Source organism: Neolamprologus multifasciatus, chromosome 3, assembly GCF_963576455.1.
Source record: "Neolamprologus multifasciatus chromosome 3, fNeoMul1.2, whole genome shotgun sequence".
Classification (NCBI taxonomy): Eukaryota; Metazoa; Chordata; class Actinopteri; order Cichliformes; family Cichlidae; genus Neolamprologus; species Neolamprologus multifasciatus.
This window is the reverse complement of record NC_140441.1, coordinates 19426082-19448002: the sequence shown is the minus strand read 5'-3', so window position 1 is coordinate 19448002 and position 21921 is coordinate 19426082. Positions and strand designations below refer to the sequence as shown.

At 41.4% G+C, this 21921-nt stretch overlaps 1 protein-coding gene and 1 long non-coding RNA gene across 3 annotated transcripts; both read left to right on the top strand.

The window, feature by feature from the left end:
- Positions 1 to 1702: 1702 nt before the first annotated feature.
- Positions 1703 to 3979, top strand: LOC146521901 (uncharacterized). The gene is made up of 2 exons (XR_014873265.1): positions 1703 to 3457; positions 3535 to 3979. It is a non-coding gene; the product is annotated as an uncharacterized LOC146521901 (long non-coding RNA).
- Positions 3980 to 11768: 7789 nt separating this feature from the next.
- On the top strand, positions 11769 to 20278 carry LOC146521900 (placenta-specific gene 8 protein-like). 2 transcript variants are annotated; one of them, XM_085154636.1, is made up of 4 exons: positions 11769 to 12006; positions 17609 to 17719; positions 17929 to 18074; positions 19546 to 20278. In XM_085154636.1, exons 2-4 carry the CDS (start codon positions 17611 to 17613, stop codon positions 19684 to 19686), a joined length of 396 nt encoding a protein of 131 aa, XP_085010762.1. In that variant the 5' UTR covers positions 11769 to 12006; positions 17609 to 17610; the 3' UTR covers positions 19687 to 20278. The 2 variants fall into 2 exon arrangements, with proteins under 2 accessions (XP_085010762.1, XP_085010761.1); XM_085154635.1 differs by lacking the exon at positions 11769 to 12006 and having other exon boundaries at positions 17240 to 17719.
- The last annotated feature ends 1643 nt before the right edge of the window (positions 20279 to 21921 follow it).

Sequence of the window (21921 nt, the reverse complement as noted above, 5' to 3'; positions counted from 1 at the left end):
CAGAGTGGAGAAAGTCACAGGATGCCTGGACACACGCTAACGGCTAGCAGCCCGATGTATCTGCTGCAGAGTTATTCTTTCACAGCGGTGTGCCCAGGGTTACACTATCTGTCGTTCACAAACACTGCCAGTCCCCCTCCTTTCCTCTCACCGCTGTCTCTCGTCCTGTCCGCCCGCAGCATCTGAAAACCGGGCAGCTCCACACTCATGTCCGGAGTTTGCGGTGTTAGCCAGACTCCGTTAGCATCATAATGCTACACTGCGGTAGCGCAGCGCTAATAGCTGATCCCTCAAGTAAACAAGCGACCCATGCGCCATACAGTTAAGGTCTTGTTTCAGAAAAAGCATTCCGTCGTTTGCTTGTTTGATCATGCTTTAAACATATCAAAATACATAATGGGTAACAAGCACTGGTACCGAATAGACAATCACTTAGCAGCAAGGCGAATCGGTGATGCATTAGTGTGGTCTGCACTTCCTCTTTGATTGGGTGAAATGAGTCGAAAGTAATTGGATGAGGGAACCATGGGGAGTGCCCTGCATAATTTCAATAAAACGCCGTTACAGCTGGCACAGAACGCCTTAAAAAACGCCGTTTTTATGCATCTTTGAACGGCGTTTTCTGTCGAGTGACGGAAAAAACAGCGTTTCCGTCTGTCTTTGAACGCTGCTTTTTTACGTCACTCGGATGGTGCGTTCTTCTCCGTGCTGTAGGACGGCGCCGACCTGTGGGTTTTGGAGCACCGACCTGTGGGTTTTATAGCGCCGACCTGTGGGTTTTATAGCGCCGACCTGTGGGTTTTGGAGCACCGACCTGTGGGTTTTAGAGCGCCGACCTGTAGGTTTTGGAGCGCCGACCTATAGATTTTATAGCGCCGACCTGTGGGTTTTATAGCGCCGACCTGTGGGTTTTAGAGCGCCGACCTGTAGATTTTATAGCGCCGACCTGTGGGTTTTAGAGCGCCGACCTGTAGGTTTTATAGCGCCGACCTGTGGGTTTTGGAGCGCCGACCTGTGGGTTTTAGAGCGCCGACCTGTGGGTTTTGGAGCGCCGACCTGTGGGTTTTAGAGCGCCGACCTGTAGGTTTTGGAGCGCCGACCTGTAGGTTTTATAGCGCCGACCTGTGGGTTTTGGAGCACCGACCTGTGGGTTTTAGAGCGCCGACCTGTAGGTTTTGGAGCGCCGACCTGTGGATTTTATAGCGCCGACCTGTGGGTTTTGGAGCACCGACCTGTAGGTTTTGGAGCGCCGACCTGTGGGTTTTAGAGCGCCGACCTGTGGGTTTTGGAGCACCGACCTGTAGGTTTTAGAGCGCCGACCTGTGGGTTTTGGAGCGCCGACCTGTGGGTTTTATAGTGCCGACCTGTGGGTTTTGGAGCACCGACCTGTGGGTTTTAGAGCGCCGACCTGTAGGTTTTGGAGCGCCGACCTGTGGATTTTATAGCGCCGACCTGTGGGTTTTGGAGCACCGACCTGTAGGTTTTGGAGCGCCGACCTGTGGGTTTTAGAGCGCCGACCTGTGGGTTTTGGAGCACCGACCTGTGGGTTTTAGAGCGCCGACCTGTGGGTTTTGGAGCACCGACCTGTGGGTTTTAGAGCGCCGACCTGTGGGTTTTGGAGCACCGACCTGTGGGTTTTAGAGCGCCGACCTGTGGGTTTTGGAGCACCGACCTGTAGATTTTATAGCGCCGACCTGTGGGTTTTATAGCGCCGACCTGTGGGTTTTAGAGCGCCGACCTGTAGGTTTTATAGCGCCGACCTGTGGGTTTTAGAGCGCCGACCTGTGGGTTTTGGAGCACCGACCTGTGGGTTTTAGAGCGCCGACCTGTAGGTTTTGGAGCGCCGACCTGTGGGTTTTAGAGCGCCGACCTGTGGGTTTTAGAGCGCCGACCTGTGGGTTTTAGAGCGAGCGCCGTGCTGTAGGACGGACAGCTTTACTTTACTGCTAACGACCACAGGGCATACACTTGACACTTCTGTTACACAGAAGAAGTGTTGTTAAACCATGAAGCTAAGTCTTTCTTCCTGTACGTTTTTGTATTCGTGTTTTTATATGGTCTTTGATATACATGCACACAAGTTGTAACCATGAAGACTTTCTTACCAATGTGTATCTGGTATAATTGATGAAGGTAAATGCTACACTGAAGGTAATGTGTCTCACTTGGTGCAAGTTTTGACTGCTTGACTTGTTGTTGCTGCGTGTGGAACAAATGGACAAATCCTCGTGTATTTGACTTGCATTTCAGCAAGTCGGAGGAAATACAGCAAAAAGCGACCCTGCTCCTCGCCGAAGATACGACAAAGACACAGCCGTAACAGCCTCTCAACTCCGTCGTACTGGAGCGCTGAGCAGCGGGGAACTCCACTTCACTTCATGAAAAGACAGTATTAACATACCCGTAAAGAGTCAGGCTCAAAGCACAAAACGACACATAACGCACAGGAATACCAGTGTGGAGCCATAGAACGAGGTGGAAACAGGCCAGCCTGGACGGTGCCCGACAAAAGCCCAATATTAACATACTTCATACTTCACTAGATAGAAGACGTGCAAGGAGGAAGTCTCAGACCTACTCGGCTGCTACAAGCATTACACCCTCGGACAAATTCCACGACATAGAAGACCTGCGAGGAGAAAGTCTTAAAGCTCACAGCAACCCAGTACTGTACTTCAACTAAAGAGCGTATTAACATCCTTCATTATTTACTAGACAGAAGTCCTGTGAGGAAGAAGTGTCAGAGCCCGTTTGAAAACAAATCCACTCAGCTCCTGCAAGTGTTACAATGACTTTTGCCGAATTCATTGGAAAAAATAGCTCTCGTAGTAGTGCTCTCGCAGCTCCATATATGGACCTACGAGAGCACTGAGACAGTGGGCGCCACCACATCAGATTACAGCGTGCACGACCGAGTTCAAAACCCGCGTGTGAAAGTACAAACGAGCGAGGAGCCAATGAACAGGAACATGTGTATTCCCTTTAGTGCACAACTGTGTAGTCCAGATGCGGAGTAAAGGGATACAAGGATAGAAGGTGTCAGCGCGAGCAGTGGCGGAGCGAGTGTTAAAGCCACTGCTCGCGCTGATACTTTGTGGCTATGTGTCAGCGCACGAAGACAGGAAAGAAATGTGAATGTATTTTTAAGGTGTGTGTTGAGAAAGAAAGTTTTAAAAGTATCCGTGAGCATCCGTGTGTATAGAGGAATCAAAGTATACGCCAAATCACGGTCCGCTCAGAGGTTCTTAAACCCACACAGCGCGCTACACTCACTTCTGCCAGTTTAGCTCACTGCGATATTGCTTTGGCAAGTAGTGCCATTAGCTCCTCAATCATATCAAGGAGCGATCTCACATTTACAGTGATTATAGGAAGGGGAGATGGTGTGTAAGGTGTCCTTCTCGGGAGACATCACCCCCGTCTCTTCCCTCACTGGGGATGTCGGGTCTGTCTGACTGTGGCTAGCTTGACTGTGACTTCGTAAGTGAAGGCTCACTTGACCGCGGTGTCTGTCTGCCGGTAGCGCAGCTGCAGGGCGCAGCGCTAACAGCTGATCCCTAACGTAAACAAAGGAGCCATAATGCTCCATGATGATAACTTTCCTTTGACCGTTTGAAGATCACTGACATCATGGCTTTTAGCCTCATTGTTTCTGCAAAGAGATTTCTCCAGTCACTTAATCTTTTGATAAAATATATTTTGATACCTCCAGAGGATGCAATATTTCAAGTCTTCACAACTTAACCCTGAGAAACATTATTCTGATATTTTGGCACAATTTGTTAATGGAGTTTTTTGCAGATTGACCAACCTCTGCCCACATTTCTTTCAGATCATCTCTGCTTCTCTAAAATGTTGTTTTAATATCGAATCATGTTACTGACCTGTTGCCAAGTAATCTAATTACTTTTAAAATGTCTCTCCAGCTGTTTCTTTTTAGAACCACTTTTTTTCCAGCCTTTTCTCGCCCCATACCAACTGTTTTGAAACATATTACTGCCATCAAATTCAAAAGGAGTTATTTTTAACGACATAGTCTAGGTTTAAACATATGACATATTTTCTATGTTACACTGTGAATAAATAATGGCTTTGAAATCTGCAAATCACTGCTTTCTTCTCTCTCTCTCTCTCTTTTTTTTTAAATTTCCACACAGGACACCAGTATTTTCAGAACTGGGTTTGTAAAAAGTCTGTCTGGAGAAAAGTGATCTGCTCTCTAACGTTAACACTTTTTCCCCCAGAATTGTACTGTCACAACACCAAACACACACTAAATCACTTTATGTCCACTGCACTGTACTGAGCCACTTCAAGACCTACTACACCGTTTTTTCTTCATCTAATTCTTTACTGTATACGTTTTATAGTTGTTTATCATTATCAGCTGCTGTAACGTTTACATAAGTTTAGTTTATGCTATATATGATTTATGTACGCAATCTTTTAAATTAAGTATCAGCTCATACACCTACATTACTCATAAACCAAAACAGGACAGAATAAACAATAAGATAAGCCTTTATTAGTCTCGCACGTTAGAGAGTTTTAGGTCATGGCAAAAAGTACAAGTTTAACAGCAGTAAACATTAGGAAAAACACAATAGGCTCAGGTAAATATAATACAATACTATACAACAAGAATAAAATACTCTGTTATAGTAGGAAACACCGCACAGGTGGGTCCGGTGTTATCCACACCGAAGTTAATGTAGCCCGCAACACATGTCACAACGCTGCCAACGTCCTCCTCCACAATAGAATCAAAAGAATCTTTAATAGTCTCCCCGCTTTCCTCCGACCATCTGTGTGGGGCATGTCACATACTGGGTGAAGGTGGGCCGTGTCGAGTCCACGATGTGTGATTAAAGCATTCCTGATATTAAAAAAGGGCTCTCGGAGATTGCGTTTGCAGTCTGCTGACCAGAGTGGAGAAAGTCACAGGATGCATGGACACACGCTAACGGCTAGCAGCCCGATGTATCTGCTGCAGAGTTATTCTTTCACAGCGGTGTGCCCAGGGTTACACTATCTGTCGTTCACAAACACTGCCAGTCCCCCTCCTTTCCTCTCACCGCTGTCTCTCGTCCTGTCCGCCCGCAGCATCTGAAAACCGGGCAGCTCCACACTCATGTCCGGAGTTTGCGGTGTTAGCCAGACTCCGTTAGCATCATAATGCTACACTGCGGTAGCGCAGCGCTAATAGCTGATCCCTCAAGTAAACAAGCGACCCATGCGCCACACAGTTAAGGTCTTGTTTCAGAAAAAGCATTCCGTCGTTTGCTTGTTTGATCATGCTTTAAACATATCAAAATACATAATGGGTAACAAGCACTGGTAACGAATACACAATCACTTAGCAGCAAGGCGAATCGGTGATGCATTAGTGTGGTCTGCACTTCCTCTTTGATTGGGTGAAATGAGTTGAAAGTAATTGGATGAGGGAACCATGGGGAGTGCCCTGCATAATTTCAATAAAACGCTGTTACAGCTGGCACAGAACGCCTTAAAAAACGCCGTTTTTATGCATCTTTGAACGGCGTTTTCTGTCGAGTGGCGGAAAAACCGGCGTTTCCGTCTGTCTTTGAACGCTGCTTTTTACGTCACTCGGATGGTGCGTTCTGCTCCGTGCTGTAGGACGGCGCCGACCTGTGGGTTGGCGAGCGCCGACCTGTGGGTTGGCGAGCGCCGACCTGTGGGTTGGCGAGCGCCGACCTGTGGGTTGGCGAGCGCCGACCTGTGGGTTGGCGAGCGCCGTGCTGTAGGACAGACAGCTTTACTTTACTGCTAATGACCACAGGGCATACACTTGACACTTCTGTTACACAGAAGAAGTGTTGTTAAACCATCAAGCTAAGTCTTTCTTCCTGTACGTTTTTGTATTCTTGTTTTTATATGGTCTTTGATATACATGCACACGTGTTGTAACCATGAAGACTTTCTTACCAATGTGTATCTGGTATAATTGATGAAGGTAAATGCTACACTGAAGGTAATGTGTCTCACTTGGTGCAAGTTTTGACTGCTTGACTTGTTGTTGCTGCGTGTGGAACAAATGGACAAATCTTCGTGTATTTGACTTGCATTTCAGCAAGTCTGAGGAAATACAGCAAAAAGCGACCCTGCTCCCCGAAGATATGACGAAGACACAGCCGTAACAGCCTCTCAACTCCGTCGTGCTGTGCAGCGGGGAACTCCACTTCACTTCATGAAAAGACAGTATTAACATACCCGTAAAGAGTGAGGCTCAAAGCACAAAACGACACATAACGCACAGGAATACCAGTGTGGAGCCATAGAACGAGGTGGAAACAGGCCAGCCTGGACGGTGCTCGACAAAAGCCCAATATTAACATACTTCATACTTCACTAGATAGAAGACGTGCAAGGAGGAAGTCTCAGACCTACTCGGCTGCTACGAGCATTACACCCTTGGACAAACTCCACGAGATAGAAGACCTGCGAGGAGAAAGTCTTAAAGCTCACAGCAACCCAGTACTGTACTTCAACTAAAGAGCGTATTAACATCCTTCATTATTTACTAGACAGAGGTCTTGTGAGGAAGAAGTGTCAGAGCCGGTTTGAAAACAAATCCACTCAGCTCCTGCAAGTATTACACCCTCGGACAAACTGCTGGCAGCACAGCCTCGCTGGTGTGAAACCACGATGTCTTACCCAAACGCGTGGCTGAATCGATTCAGTGACAGCGCGGTGCGCGCTCTCATTGACATGAAGAATTCCCTCTACTGGCTGAGCCGCAGAGTTTTCTGCACCTGCGGGCAAATTCTGTATTCGGTCACGACCAGGCTTCCACCTCTGACTCTGACCATTCAGCTGCCTGGGATCACTTTCACGTTACAGAGAGATGGCCAAGTTCGAAGGATCACCGTTGACCTGCCCCCTGTGTGACGGCTGAACGCAAAGACGCATGGAGTTGGACGTCCAAGCATTATCCGTGTGCTCGGTTTAAAAGAAAAGTTACCCACGAGAATTTGTCTGTTAAGTTTCAGAGTTTTCATAAAGTGATGACACAGATAAAAAATATACTCTCAACTGTAAGAAGGACATCTTTATTTGTTATAGCACACACGCAGAAAACGTGTGCGTTATTGCAGAGAGTATATAAGGCCAGGTGGAAATAGCGGATAAGATGCATTGTGATTGACATGTGATGCTCATGTATATGCTGGTGATCGTCAATAAAGCTTCTCTCTCTTGCGAATGAGTTCAAGTGAGAAAATGGATTGAGGCTATTGTGTGTTTATTTCCTCCACAGTTGTCCTCGGAGCAGTCTAGATATTCGCGCCAGAATTCCTGCGTATTTTCACCTCTGCTAACAGGTTATGGGCCCAGAGTAGCTAAGACTGCCTAGAGAAAGTGAAGTGTTTTTGCCACCTAGGGCGCCACCGCTGCCCTGAGAAATGCTGGTGAGCCATTGAGCGAGGGACAATTTGTAGCACTGGTTCGCAAGAAGTGCCAGGATCATGTCACACAAAGTGAATTTGCAATGACTTTTGCCGAATTCATTGGAAAACTATGGAGCTATGAGAGCACTGAGAGAATGCGCGCCACAACATCAGATGGCCACGTGCACGACCGGGTCTCAAAACCCGCATGTGAAAGTACAAACGAGCGAGGAGCCAGGAACACGAACATGTGTATTCCCTTTAGTGCACAACTGTGTAGTCCAGATGTCCAGACTAAAGGGACACAAGGCTAGAATGTGTCAGCGCGAGCAGTGGTGGAGAGAGTGTTGATGCGTGAATGCCCCATGCATCAAAGGATAAACTGCAACTCTCTGTATGTGTGTGTACAGCAATCAAAGTAGGCGGCAATCCACTGTCCATTGTGTGATGATCTTAAACCCACACCATCCAGGAGCTCATGGCAAATGCAGGCAGTTTGGACGTAAAAGTCGGTGGTCCAAATCTTTACCAATTTCCTCAAATTCAGCAAGTTCACTTGTCCATGACATTTCAGCCATTGGATTTTGAGAATGAGGAGGAAACAGAACAATCTGGGTGACTTGGGACTGTGCTTGACAAATATAAATCCCAATACCCTTCACGATTGGGATTAAAAGAAACTTTAAATATATGTGTTCAGAAATCTGTTAAAAGTATCTCTCCATGGGTGTGTGATGCAGAAGACCCACGAGTAGGGGACTTGGTGTCACGGTCAAGGCTCCACAAAACAGACTCAGTAGCAGACCTCAAAGGCACTGGTAGGTGTTGATTACTGGATTTTATTGCACAAAAACACGAAATTGCAAAGGCAAGACCATGAACTATGACTCCCCAGATCTGTTATATAATCTGTGATATAGATCCTGGTACAAGAACATAGAACATGAGAGAAAACTAAATTCATTTTGTAAGCTTTGGTTCAGGGCAAGGAGGAAGGGCATGGGCATCAGGAGATGCAACCGGGAGTCTCCGTACACTGCAAAGAGAGGAGAATAGATTCAGTGGTTAAAGACATGCTATCCAGAGAAGAAAAATCAAAGCAGAGTCTTTCAGGCTTACACTTTGCAGGTAGAGAACTGGTGTTTGGGGGAGGTCGAGCAGTCCAGGTGAGGCAGCCAGACTCCAGAGCAGGGAATCGGTGGACTGCCATGACTGTGGCTGGAGGGCAGGTAGGTGAGTAGAGTGAACTGGAGCTGATGAAGCAACAAGATGAAGGTGAGTATTGTCACGGATGGAGTTAGCTGAAAGGCTGTAGAAACAAACAAAAGGTCAGTTGCTTTCTGTGGGAAACTCTTCTCAACAAAAGTGTGGCGGCCAGCACTAACTGTGGCTAGCAGAACACTTGGCAAGGACTAGTGGTGAGCGGTGGTGAGTCTTAAAAGCCAGCAGCATAATTGCTTGCAGTTGTGGAGACGTGTCAGAGTGCAGCCACTCCGCCCACAGGTGGAGACAGCAACTCAGATGAAGACCCCAGCACTCACCCAGACCATGACACTTGTGCTGTATTCCACAACTGCTCTTGACGTGGTTGCTGATGTTTGACAGTAATTCATGGAGTGGACGTAGATTGCTAAAAACAGCCTTAGAGAGTTTTCACTTGTGTTTTAATTCTTATACCTCAAAGGACAGCAAGAAATCCTGCTGCAGACCAAACACACCAGTAAGCCCACAGCAGCAGTGAAAGGAAAGAAATCTGTTCTTACATTTTTAAAATCTCTCTTTTTACTACCAACTTTTACTGCCTTGGATATGGGATCCATTACAACTCTAAATTTGTCTTTTCTTATAATTGACAATTAGCAAAATGTAAGGAGTAAGGTACCAAGTGACGATGCACTTCAGTAAATAAAAAAGGAAATGTTGAAATAAATTTTTAAAACATGTTTATCGCTCTTTTAACATTCATCCAAACTTTGGAAAACCACTGGAAATGGGCAAAGGAGCTCTCAAGCTGCAGGTCTAAGACCTTTGCTCTAGTCATCATAGGTGGTAACACAATTTATAAAACAAAGTATTAGAAATATAAACCGAGGCTTGTGAAATGGGACGGTCTAGCCTCTGTTGTGCTGCCCAGGTTGCCTAGCAACCATGATACTAACAGCTGGAAACGTTTCATACAGCTTTGTTTGACAGAAATGAAGGAGAAAATCTTTTGTTCATTTGTTTGTTTGTTTCTACATGAGCTTTGATCATTCTCTGCAAGATTAAGGTCAGCTATTGAACGGCGTATATTTTAAAGTAAAGGCTTTAAAACCAAGTTAGTACAAACGTCACTAATGTCACATAACTTTGCCGACATGTGGCCAACAGTAATGTTTTAATGTTCTTCATTATTAAACATTTGCACATACATAAGTGACATAATATTCAGTACTTACTTAAAGTTTACTCTTCGGGCGGGCCTCATCTGCCGTTTTTTCCGGCAAAATTATCCACACCCACTGCCGCGCTATGCATTCTGGGATATATTGGGCCACGAAGTCTACACCGCCACGTCCTTAAAATTCAGGGAAATGAAGGATGCATTTGAGGGCCGCATTTCGAGCAGCCTTCAAATTGGGACAGCCTTCGTCGCGTCACTGTGACGTAATCGGCCTTAAAATGTGGCCTTTAAGGCTGCAGACCCTGAATTGGGATATAGCCATGGAATAGCGTGGCGGCAGGCGCTTAATACAACTGAGTAAAAATACAACTTTTTCAGATAAAGAGTAATGCATTTAGTGTTATTGCACATGTGTGGATTTGTGTGTTTGATCAGTTGGAGTCTTTGTGGGGTCTGACAGCAGTGGGGAGGAAAGACCTGCAAAATCTCTCCGCCCCACACCGTGGGTGCCGCAGCCTGCCACTGAAGGAGCTGCTCAGTGCTGTCAGAGTCTTTTGCATGGGGTGGGAGATGTTGTCCAACAGGGATGAAAGCTTAGCCACCATTCTCCTGTCACTCACCACCTCCACTGGGTCCAGAGGGCATCCTAGAACAGAGCTGGCCCTTCTGATCAGCCTGTTCAGTCTCTTCCTGTCCCCGGCAGAGATGTTGCCACCCCAGCAGACTACAAAGTAAAAGATAGCTGAGGCCACCACAGAGTCATAGAAGGTCTTCAGGAGTGGGCCCTCCACTTCTAATGACCTGAGTCTCCACAGCAGGTACAGTCTGCTCTGCCCTTTCCTGTAGAGGGCGTCTGAGTTATGAGTCCAGTCCAGTTTGTTGTTCAGATGAACACCAAGGTACCTGTAGCTGTCCACAGCCTCAATGTCTATACCTTGGATGTTCAGTGGTTGCAGTGGAGGATGTTTGTGCCTGCGGAAGTCTACCACCAGCTCCTTGGTTTTACCTAGTGTTGATGTGGAGGTAGTTCAGCTGGCACCAGTCCACAAAGTCTTGGGTCAGTCCTCTGTACTCCTTGTCGTCCCCATCAGTGATGAGGCCGACTATTGCAGAGTCATCAGAGAACTTCTGCAGGAAGCACTGGGTGGAGTTGTGGGAGAAGTCTGCAGTGTAGATGGTGAAGAGGAACGGAGCCAGAACCATTCCCTGTGGGGCCCCCGTACTGCAGACGACCCTGTCCAACACACAGCCCTGAGTTCTTCTTTGTAAATAAAGGCAATTTGCAATTTCACTGAGATAAAATGTTTTGCAGTCAGGACCAAAGCATCAGAAAACATCTTGTGCTGTAGCTTAAGTCTGCCATTTTTAAAATTTTCTCCATTTCTTCTAGACCAAAGACAGCTCTACTCCATCACACCTCTTACCACGACAGAATAGTTTCTTGCCAGTCCGAAATCAGACATTTCTTTATCATGCAGTAAAACTGAGGCATTCAGTTAAGATTACACTCTTTTAAACAATTCTTTCCCCTATCTTCATATGGCTCATCAGCGTATCCCTCTGTTTTCATTATAGCACTGCACAGCAATCTCATGCTTGAAAACGTTTTACTAACTTCTTGCTTTGAATACTTTCCTCTACTTCCTCACTCTAGACCTCACTCTGACTTGATCACCAAGTCATCCTTATCTTCTTTTCTCTGTCCAGAAGATGCACCAAATACTTTGTAGCAGTTTTCTTCAACACTAAATCTGTGCTTTCTCAGTCATCCGTTAACTTTGCACTGTGTGGTAGTGTAAAGCAGACAAATTCTGTAGCATCTTCACATTCATCTTCTTCTTCTTCTTAATTTGTTTTTTTTTTTTTTTTTGCTTTGCATCTGACTTCTGCTGTGGAAACAGCATTAAGATTGGCCAAGCCATCTATGTTCCAGTTTTACTGGGGAAATGACGAGGCTTTTATAACAATGTTTCTCAATGTTCCAGCGTTACATGACATTTTTTTGGTCTGTCCTCAAGAGAAAGAAACCACAAAGAAGCCACAAACAAACAAAAAACAAAACGAAACCGTTTTGCAGAGGTGTGTGTGTGTGTTTGTGTGCATATAGAGCTACAGCATTATCTCTCCCTTTTCCCCCTCCCCTCTCTGATTTCTAGTTAAATGCTGAGTTGTCCACTCGCTCATTTTTTTTCCAAAGCTGAGCGAACCAGAGAAAAGGTAAGTTTAGTAGGTTTAATAGGTAAGTTTTTATACTGATGAACAACTGCAAACAGTCAATAATTTTTCTCTGCCAGTTGTAATACTACTACTACTACTACTACTACTACTAATAATAATAATAATAATAATAATAATAGTTCCAATGTTGTAATTAATAAATTTTGTATATCTAAAATTTTCTTATTTTGTTTAACATGCATTTGATATATTTTCCTTATTTGATATATATACTTAATCCTTTCTTGATATGGATCCTATGATTTGTTTGAGTAATTGAGTCGACAGCTATACACAACGATCTGGAGTGGCCATGAAGTTGCCAATAATAAACTGTTAGCATTTTTCTAAAAAAGAAAAATATTCTATGATATGCCATACAGGCTGCTAAGGTTGAAATCTGGCAAGATCATCAAGGCACACCATAATATCTGTAGTAGATTTAATTATCATAACAGTTGTGAAAGTTTAAATAAGTGTTCGAACGTATTTGTATTCATGAAAATGAAACTCTAAAATGATAGTACCTTTATACAATACAATACGTGCCATTATGTGATATAAAAGGCATTTTCAGCTAGTGTTCCTGTGGCGTTGTCAAACTTTTTTTTTTTTAAATTAGTGAGAAGTGTCAATGTGGTATTTTAAAACAGCTATTTCATCAGCCTTAAAACCCTTCCACCTTAAAAACTTCCTCAAATTGTTAGTCTTGTTAAGCATTCATTTCAATCTGTATTCCTTTGAAATGATTGTTTGAAATACATTCTAGCTGCCACTGGCTGTATATTGTATCTATTTTATTCTTGATTTTTATTCTTGTTATTGTTATTTCTTACTTTTTGGTTGCTTTATTGTTATGTTTCTGGAATTGGTTTGAGTTCTGTTATTTCAAATCAAATCTATTCAATTTTACTTATATCACCAAGTCATTACAACAAAGGGTCAGCAACATCAAAAGGAAATGCAGAAAGCGACTCAGGCTACGTCCACTGATGTGTTTTCATTTGAAAACGTATCGTTTTCTCTCCGTTTTGGCCTCCTGTCAACACTGAGACGGCGCTTTCCTCAAGGTAAAATGCAGCGTTTTGAAAACACTCTCGAAAACGCATACATTTCAAAACGGAGCTGTCCAGTCGCAGTGTGGACACTCGAAAACGCAGACTTCTAAAACGATGACGCATTTTAGTCATGTGATGCAGTCATGTGACCAATTAAACAAAGATAGCGGAGTGCTATCAAACCTATCAGGGCTAGTGTGGACGTCTGAGGGTGCGTCCACACTAGCCCGGATAGATTTGAAAACAGCATTTTTGTCTGAAAACGCTCCGCGTCCACACTAGCATTTTCAGTCGTTTTCACAGATTTGTGCGTCCGCATTGAAACGGCCCAAAACGCTTACGTTCCAGTCCTACGCATGTGCAAAAGCAAGTGAGAATGAAAGAATTTGAAGAACATCTATCTGGAGCATGTGCAAACTGATAATAATATTTTTTTAGGGCTGTCAAAACTGAGAACAATCAAAACAACTGCTGTACAATGCCCTCCGCTGTCTTTGTTTAATTGGTCACATGACTGCATCACATGACTAAAACGCTCATCGTTTTAGAAAGTCTGCGTTTTCAAGTGTCCACACTGCAACGGGACTGCTCCGTTTTGAAATGTATGTGTTTTCGAGAGCATTTTCAAACTGCTGCGTTTTTCCTTGAAAAAAACGTCATCTCAGTGTGGACGCGAAGCCAAAACGGAGAGAAAACGATTAGTGTGGACGTAGCCTAAGCTTGATATGGTGACTGGGGAGACTCAAGTAAAGACAGGAGAAGACAGACTCTGAGGGAGCACTAAGATTAACTGAAGGCTAACCGAAACACACTTCAAACATGACAAAGGAATAATTACGAACCTAAGAATCACAATGGACATTTAAAAACAAACAGCATAAAATCCCAAACTAGAAAACACTTGGTCACAAATGCCCTGACAGGTGCAATTCGGAGAGGATAATACATGCACTTAATACAAATGTAATAATATGTCCTTTTATTTTAAGAACCTTTAACAAACGTTTTGAAGAGGAGAAAAAACAACACTGGCATGTGGAGGCCTACTTTTTTATAAAACATAATTTTGCACTTTGTCTATTTGAGGTTACACCTAAAAAAATTTCACTTTCAAATAACTTTAGAATAAAATAGTGAGGTTAGGTTATTCTGTTTCTAAACATCACTGAAAAGCTTCTCCATATCAGGGCTGTAAGAAGTCACTTCAATATTCATGCAGCACTGCAGAGTGTCCTCAGTCAAGAACAAGTGGTGTTTGGACTTCATAGTAGTACCGTAGTACAGAGGCCTCTGGCTAAGGCTTAGTGTTTTCAGTTTGGCAAGTAGCTGCTAGCTAGCTTTCTGGTCTGGACCAACTTATACCAAAGTGGTAAGATGGAGAGAGATGTTGGAAGGTTACACAAACTCGGAAAGGTTTGTGTGTTTTTTCTTCTGACCAGATGCAGCTTTCTGAGCCATCTTTTCAACATCCTTATACAAATCACTACACTGTGTTTATGTGCTAAAAGAGAAATCATTTGCGTCCTTGTTACTAAAACCGATTCTGAAGTATTTCACAAACTCTCAAAATTTCAACTTTATTCTCAAAAGGGTTCTCAATGTGTCCTCTGTCGTATTAAAGGGAAGGTAATGCCTGTAACATTTAATATTTTTTTTCTTTCACCCAAAGTTTGCATGAGCCACAGCTGAGGACCAAAAGAGCCTGTAGCTTGCGGTCGCCGACCTCTGTTTTTTTTCGATTGCGCATTAGTCCACAAGAGGATGAATCTTTGTTTCAAATTATATATTTTTTTACATCTCACACAAACCCTTTAACCTTTTAAAACCTGAACTATGAAAAAACCGCCAGAAATCTTAAATTTTTTGATAATCGAGTGTTTGTTGAACCTTTAGACAAAATATATGAGTTTTAATTTGTATCACACTTGCTATATAGGCCATATTTTTGCAATTTAGTCCTTTTAAAAATGTCATGCAGTTTATATAATTTTTTGATGGTAAAAAAAATTCACGTCATGATGTAGAAGTCTCAAAACCTCACAAAACACATGTATCAAATACGATACGCTTGGCTTTAAAGGGTTAATTTTGCTGTAACATATTTTAAAAACATAAGGCTATGCAACACAATAAAAAAAACATTTAAATTAAAATACAACTTTCTAAACATTTACTTCACAGTTTTTAAATTAAGTGTAGCCCTTGCAAGCTAGCATCTCAGTTAGATCACAAGCTAACAAAACATTTGCAGTATAAACAAAGCTTTTGAAACAGATATGTGCACACTTTAAGGCCTGAGATGTTATTTTACTGAAACGCTAACACTCCTCTGAAATGGGACCTGTTGGAGTGGCACACAGTCCCCTGATCCTTAACATAAAACATAGAGAGGTAAATGTTGGGAAAAATGGAGGAGCTGTTCATTTAGCTTCATCACCATCTTCCTACATACTTAATCTGAAGAGGAGCACATTTTATTTCTCCTGCTAATAATGTTGTGATTGGGTTCCTTCAGGCAATCTAACCGTCATGGCACTGCTGTTACAACAACAGCTCTTACACACACTTCAGGACACTTCCAGCCATGAAATGAGGAAGGAAAGTGAGATTCTCAACTCAGTGATAATCAACTCAGCCCTTTCAGCAATGATAAGGAGGCTTTATGTTAACCATGAGCTTTATGAACAATGACTAGAGGTTAGAAAGAGAGAAGGTGAGGCTGTGCTAATATCTGTTTTGCTGTGGAGGGCAGTGTTGGGCTTTAAGTTAAGTGACTGGCCTTCTGTATATAATTGTTGTTCTTATGTGTGTTTGCATTTGTTGTGTCATTCTCTTTCTGAATGTAAAAAAAGTTGCCTCACATTTAAACTGAATTTAAGAGACACTTTGCAGATGTCAGTTCATCTTTTTTGCAATCACATTGACTCGTGTAATGCAAAGCTGACCTCAAGATGTAACTGCTGTGGCACAGATGTCACTTCCTGAAAATAACTAAAAGACTGTTGAGACCTGATGAAGCCAGTTAAGAGAAGACAGCCCGAAAGGTGGAGTTAAAAACTAATACCAAATTTGGAGGGAAATCATCTGAAAGGCAGAGGAGGAAGATGAAACGCTTTCATTTCAGTAGACATTTGAGTGGAGCAACAGCCATGTGAAAACAATGACAGAAACTCACACGTCTCATTAGATGTCTGTTGTAGAGAACTATACAAAGAATAATATTAATGAATTCCTTGCATGATATTAAATCATGTTTTTCACTGTTTCAGCAGTAAAAAAACCCATCTTGTTATCCTTGTGTTACACGGTGTGTGAAGAGCATATTATTATTTGCATAAACACTTTGACAGATTAGAAACTTCTGATCAGCCCTGTGGGTTTGATGAGTTTCATATATTGTCTGATGTGCACCAAATGAGACAGAGAATGTACATCTGTCTGTTACCTGTGAAATGAAAGTAAGAAACCAGGAAGGGCTGTAGATGCATCACTTTCATGCATCATTGCTTTTGTGCAAGACAGGCATGCAAATGTAATTTAACACTATGCTAAAGTGCACTTTAAATAAATGCTGACAGGAAAGGATTCTTAAAAAAAATAGGAAGTAGCCCATATTCATGCTTACACCCTTACAGGTGTTTTAAAGGCGACAAAACACAGTCAAAGGAAATCAATCAGACCCAGTACTCACTTGTTTAGTGTTACATAAATGTTATCATTGCTCCATTAACTCTACACATCAGATTATTCTACACCTTCGTGATTTCTTTCAAGGCTATGAAACTTCTAAGAGCTCGTAACAACAGTGCCTCTTCACATTTTACTCATACATAACACCAGGGCCACAACTCTTAAAAAAATACAAATAAAAACTAGTGTTTGGTGGGCAGCTTGACTGAGACAGACCAGAAGTTAGAGTGAGAGAAAACCAGGTGACGTATTTGAGCTACCCAAATAAGTCCTATTGTGCTCAAATTTATATGTGCATGTGTGTGTGTGTGTGTGTGTGTACATATACACATATATGTAGATATATATGTATATTCACTACCAGCCAAAAGTCTTTACATTTATTACTTTCTACATTGTAGATACAAACTGAAGACATCAAATATATGAAGCAAGATATATGGGATTATGTACCGAAGGAAAAAAATGGATAAATAACACTAAATATGTCTTAATCTGTCTTGAATGCTCAGCATTCAAGACAGATTAAGATTTTGTGTGACTTTGAACTGTTTGAAACGGTAGATTTATAAAAGTTATTGGTTTGAAATGTGTTGTGAATGCAGTTTATAAGCTGGGTTTTATCAAATTTCTGAGTTTTAAAAGATGTACTCGCAACTTTAGTGCCAATGGTCTTTGCAGTGATTTTCACGAATCAGGAAACTGTTATTTGTAAAAATATCCACACTGTGGACAGCAATGCTTCAAACCAGCTGTTATCTTTTTCATATTCTAGCATTTGATTTCTCCGTACACAGGAGCAACAAAAACTATAACCCTTCAATGCATCTCTATTTCTACCTTCTTTCCTCCAGAAATGGCTGAATACCAGGCACCCACCCAGATAGTGACAGTCTCCAGCACTAATCAAAGCCCTGGGACTTGGAGCACTGGCCTCTGTGATTGCTGTGCTGATATGGGCACTTGTAAGTTAATCTAGCAAACTCTACAAACAGTAGTGCTTTTTGTATCAACAATCTCCTCAGACTTTTATTCAGAGGGTCTTCTGATCATCTGAAATTAGAGCTGAAGTCAACATATGAAACACAGGATGCACAAGCTAGTTGTTGAAGGAGAACTTATTCAACAGTAAAATAAACTTGTGTCTCTGCATATTTTTTTCTCTTCTGTTGAGGTTGCTGTGCCCTTTGGTGTTTCCCCTGCATGCAGTGCGATACAGCCAACAAGCACGGATGGTGTTGCTGCCTCCCACTCTGTGATGTATGCTGCGTGGTGTCCTGCACGCTTCGCCAGTCGATCAGAGAGCGCCACGGCATCCCTGTAAGACTGGGGGCGGGGGAGGGTCAAGGTTATTGTTGTTAGCCAAGCTAAACTGAGGGATGAAAACTATTTTATTTAAATTCTATTTCTTTTTAAAAGATATGCTTTTCCTACAAAAATCAACATAAAAAGAAGCATACTGAGAGTGCAAACTTCCGTTAGGCCAGCTCACTGAATAATTGAAAAGTGTTGTATTTTGTACAGTTTTATAAATTCTTTTTTTTTTTTTTTTATAAATTCATATTTTGTTTTCTTTGATATTTTTTAAAGAATATATAGTGCAATAAAAATAACACATTTTGGGTCAACTTGAAAGAAAACCATAGATGTACAATGCAGAAATTAGGTCAGAAGGAAAAAGGTGATATGTGGATGTAAATTATTTTGGATATTTTGAGTCCCCATATAGCAGTACTATTTCCTAAATGTTGCCAATAAGTAATAAGTAGAATTTTATGAAAATTTGACCTTATTTGACATTGCAGAAAGGTCAGGGGTCCAAAGTAATGGGATATTTACAGTGCCCATATATCATTCCCTATATGCGCACATGTTTTCAATAGGAACAATGACAATGAGAAATATAGTTTTAATAAATAGCCCTGTATAGCATTATTATCACTTGGACCATTAGCTCCATTTCATGACCTTGAAGGAGAGGTTGGAGGTGCTGAAGATACCTGCTGAACATACATACGCATGTAATGATTATATTTTCAATGTTATAAGGCTTTTTAAAAATCTTCAACCATCATTGAGTTGACCTTGAATTCCTTGGTGGATGTAAGCCAACTACACTGCTGTAAAGGTTTTGATTCTTTATGAGTTATTGTGATGAGCTTTGTGCTTTGCCAACTTGATAAAATTTGGTAACACAGAAAATTGGCACACATTTTCTGCACGTTCTTCATGTGTTTAGCAGGCTGTTGTGAAAAATCACTAGCTTATGGCACAAATTGGAAAATTCAGTTATAATTAAGATTTAAATCATCTGCGTACTGGATAGTTTTCGTGAATAGTTGGATGAGCCATTGCTATGAATTGTGGGATGGCATTTTCTGCTCTCCTTTCATAAAGGATGCTCCAGTCAGTTTGCTAAAGGAGGTAATTAAAGAATGATTGAAGCTCTTTTTCCTAAACATTATTACAGCTGCCACCCACATTCTTATTTCTCTTCTTAAGTGAAACTGACCATTCAAACATACCCCGTGTGCCTTCATTAAACACATAGACAGTGTAATGGCAGTTTGTTCAAATCTGTTTCACAGGACACTACGGCTGTGACAAATTCACTTTTATTAACTCACCCAGCTTCTTATAACAGCATCAAAGAACTACTTGACTGTTGGTTCACATTTGCCAAGTGAACACTGAGAGTACTCTAAATCAGGCAAGCATGGGGACTTCACCATGTTTGCCTCATTGTGTTGAGTTATGTCTTATTCTTCTCTTCTTCTTCTCCATCCTGCAGGGTTCGTGCTGTGATGACTGGTGTAAAATAATTTGGTGTTACCAGTGTGTCTGGTGCCAAATGCATCGTGAGGTGAAGATCAGGGACTACATGCAGCCGGCCACCTCAACGGTGGTCACCACTCAAGTTGTCAGAGGGTAGGATGTAACCATTTTGGCTCTTGGTTGAGTGAAGATGGCCAACAGTATTTCAAAATTCATTTCAAGTATTTCAAAGTGCTGATGCTTTTGTAATTCAGTACGATATGTAGAGTCTTTGTTAAAATCAGATGCTTTGAGTTTTGGTTGCGTGTTTGGTATATAATACAACTGAGAACGTTTGTTTACTCTGGCCAGTAAAATCTGTATAATTTCACATGCTCACTGTTATTGTAATCTTTCCCAAGTTAAATTTAACATTTGCTGAAATAAAAAGTTATTCATATTCACCCATTATATGTTGCTTGTTGTACATTTTTGCTCAGCTGTGGAGACACGTTTCTTCAAACCCTGAATATGTCTTTCGCACTTTGGTAGCTGGGTTTGGCTGGCCAGCTAGTGTCCTCCTCTGCTTAAACTCCTAAAATGATCAAGTGAAAGACTGATTAATCTCCTAAGATGAGGCCCCTTCTTTTGAGGACTTTGTCTCCTTAAGCTGGGCATACACTGTGCAAATTTTTCAGTCTCATTATTATGTTATGTTATGCTCAAAATGTACGATTGAACCACACACTTTTCCAAAAAATAGTAATGTCAAAGTATCTAACTGTATATTTTAGTTTTGTACTGTCTTTCTAGAATATCATTAAATTTACATAAGTAGACTGTGATTTTACATGTCAAAGGTAAAATAACATAACATCACTGTAAATATAGTAAAACACAATTTACTTGTTTTTTAAATATATATTTTTTTACATATGCATATTTAGATTGTAAAAATACATTCAGAAATGTATCATAATTTCACAAATATGTGTCTGTTATGTGAGATATAAAAGGATTGAAAATTAATGAGAATAATCAATAATTAAAGGAGTATTTGAATTATAATTTTTCTGAAAATTTCATGTCATCTAGGTATGATTCAATAATTCAGAGGTAGCAAGTGAAAATATAATTAATAGGAATAAAAACGAAAAAAATTTTTTAAAAACATTGCACGGCCATGCTGTGCTAATTACATATTTTAAAAAATAAATGTAGAGGTAGGAATTGCAATTAATATAAATCTCAAAAGTATTCACAACATTCCTGAACAGAAATAGGCCTCTGCACCTGGGGTGAGGGTGTGGCCATCAAAACAATGTGACATGCCATTGGATGTTGGGACACATAATAACATGACGCTAAGCATCGGCCAATGAATGTGAATTAACAACCACAAGGTCGCGGGTATGCCTGCACTATAGGAAAAAATCCTAATATGAAGGTATTTTATTGTGCATTTTACAGTTTTGTTCTGTTCTTCTAGAATATCATTAAAGTTATGTAAATAGACTGTGATTTCACATTTCAAATGTAAATTAACATTAAATTACTGTAATGTAATAAAACATAATTTTCATGATTATTAAATGTATCTGTCTGTACATATGCATATTTAGATTGTTAAAATACATTCACAAATGTATCATGATTTCACAAATACCTGTCCGTTATTTGAAAGATCGAACTGTTGAATTCAAATGTAATGCTATGGAAAAGTATAAAACATGATTCCTATAAGCTTGTGTTACATCACATAAGTATTATTATCATTGTTATTTAGGGCGATCGTGGCTCAAGAGTTGGCAGTTCGCCTTGTGATCAGAAGGTTGCCAGTTCGAGTCTTTCGGTATTGTGTCCGTGGTCAAGACTCTTCGCCTACTGGTGATGGCCAGAGGGGCCAATGGTGCGATATGGCAGCCTGGCCTCTGTCAGTCTGTCCCAGGGCGTGCAATCCATTATTATTTAAACCAACTGTTAACTGTATATTTCTGTACATTTACATATTATGATTCATATTGCCACATTCATTGACCTTGTTTATAGGTAATTTCATTGTTTGATCACGTTAAAATGTTCCTAATTTACTGTCTAAAAGCACTTGGAAAAGGCAGAATCCCATGTAAAATTAGCGCAACAAACTCTATTTTCATTACTAAAAAATAACTGTATTTTTATGAGAATTATTTATTTATTATTTTACGATAGTATTTTGGCGCCCCAGCTGCCGGAATATTACCGTTTTTTTAAGATTTGTTTTTTTTCCCCCTATTTATAGATAATTTCATTGTTTAATCACATTAACATGTTCCTAATTTAATGTTTAAAATCACTTGAAAAGGCAAGATCCCATGTAAAATTAGCGCAACAAACTGTATTGTCATTACTGAAAATAACCGTATTTTTCTGA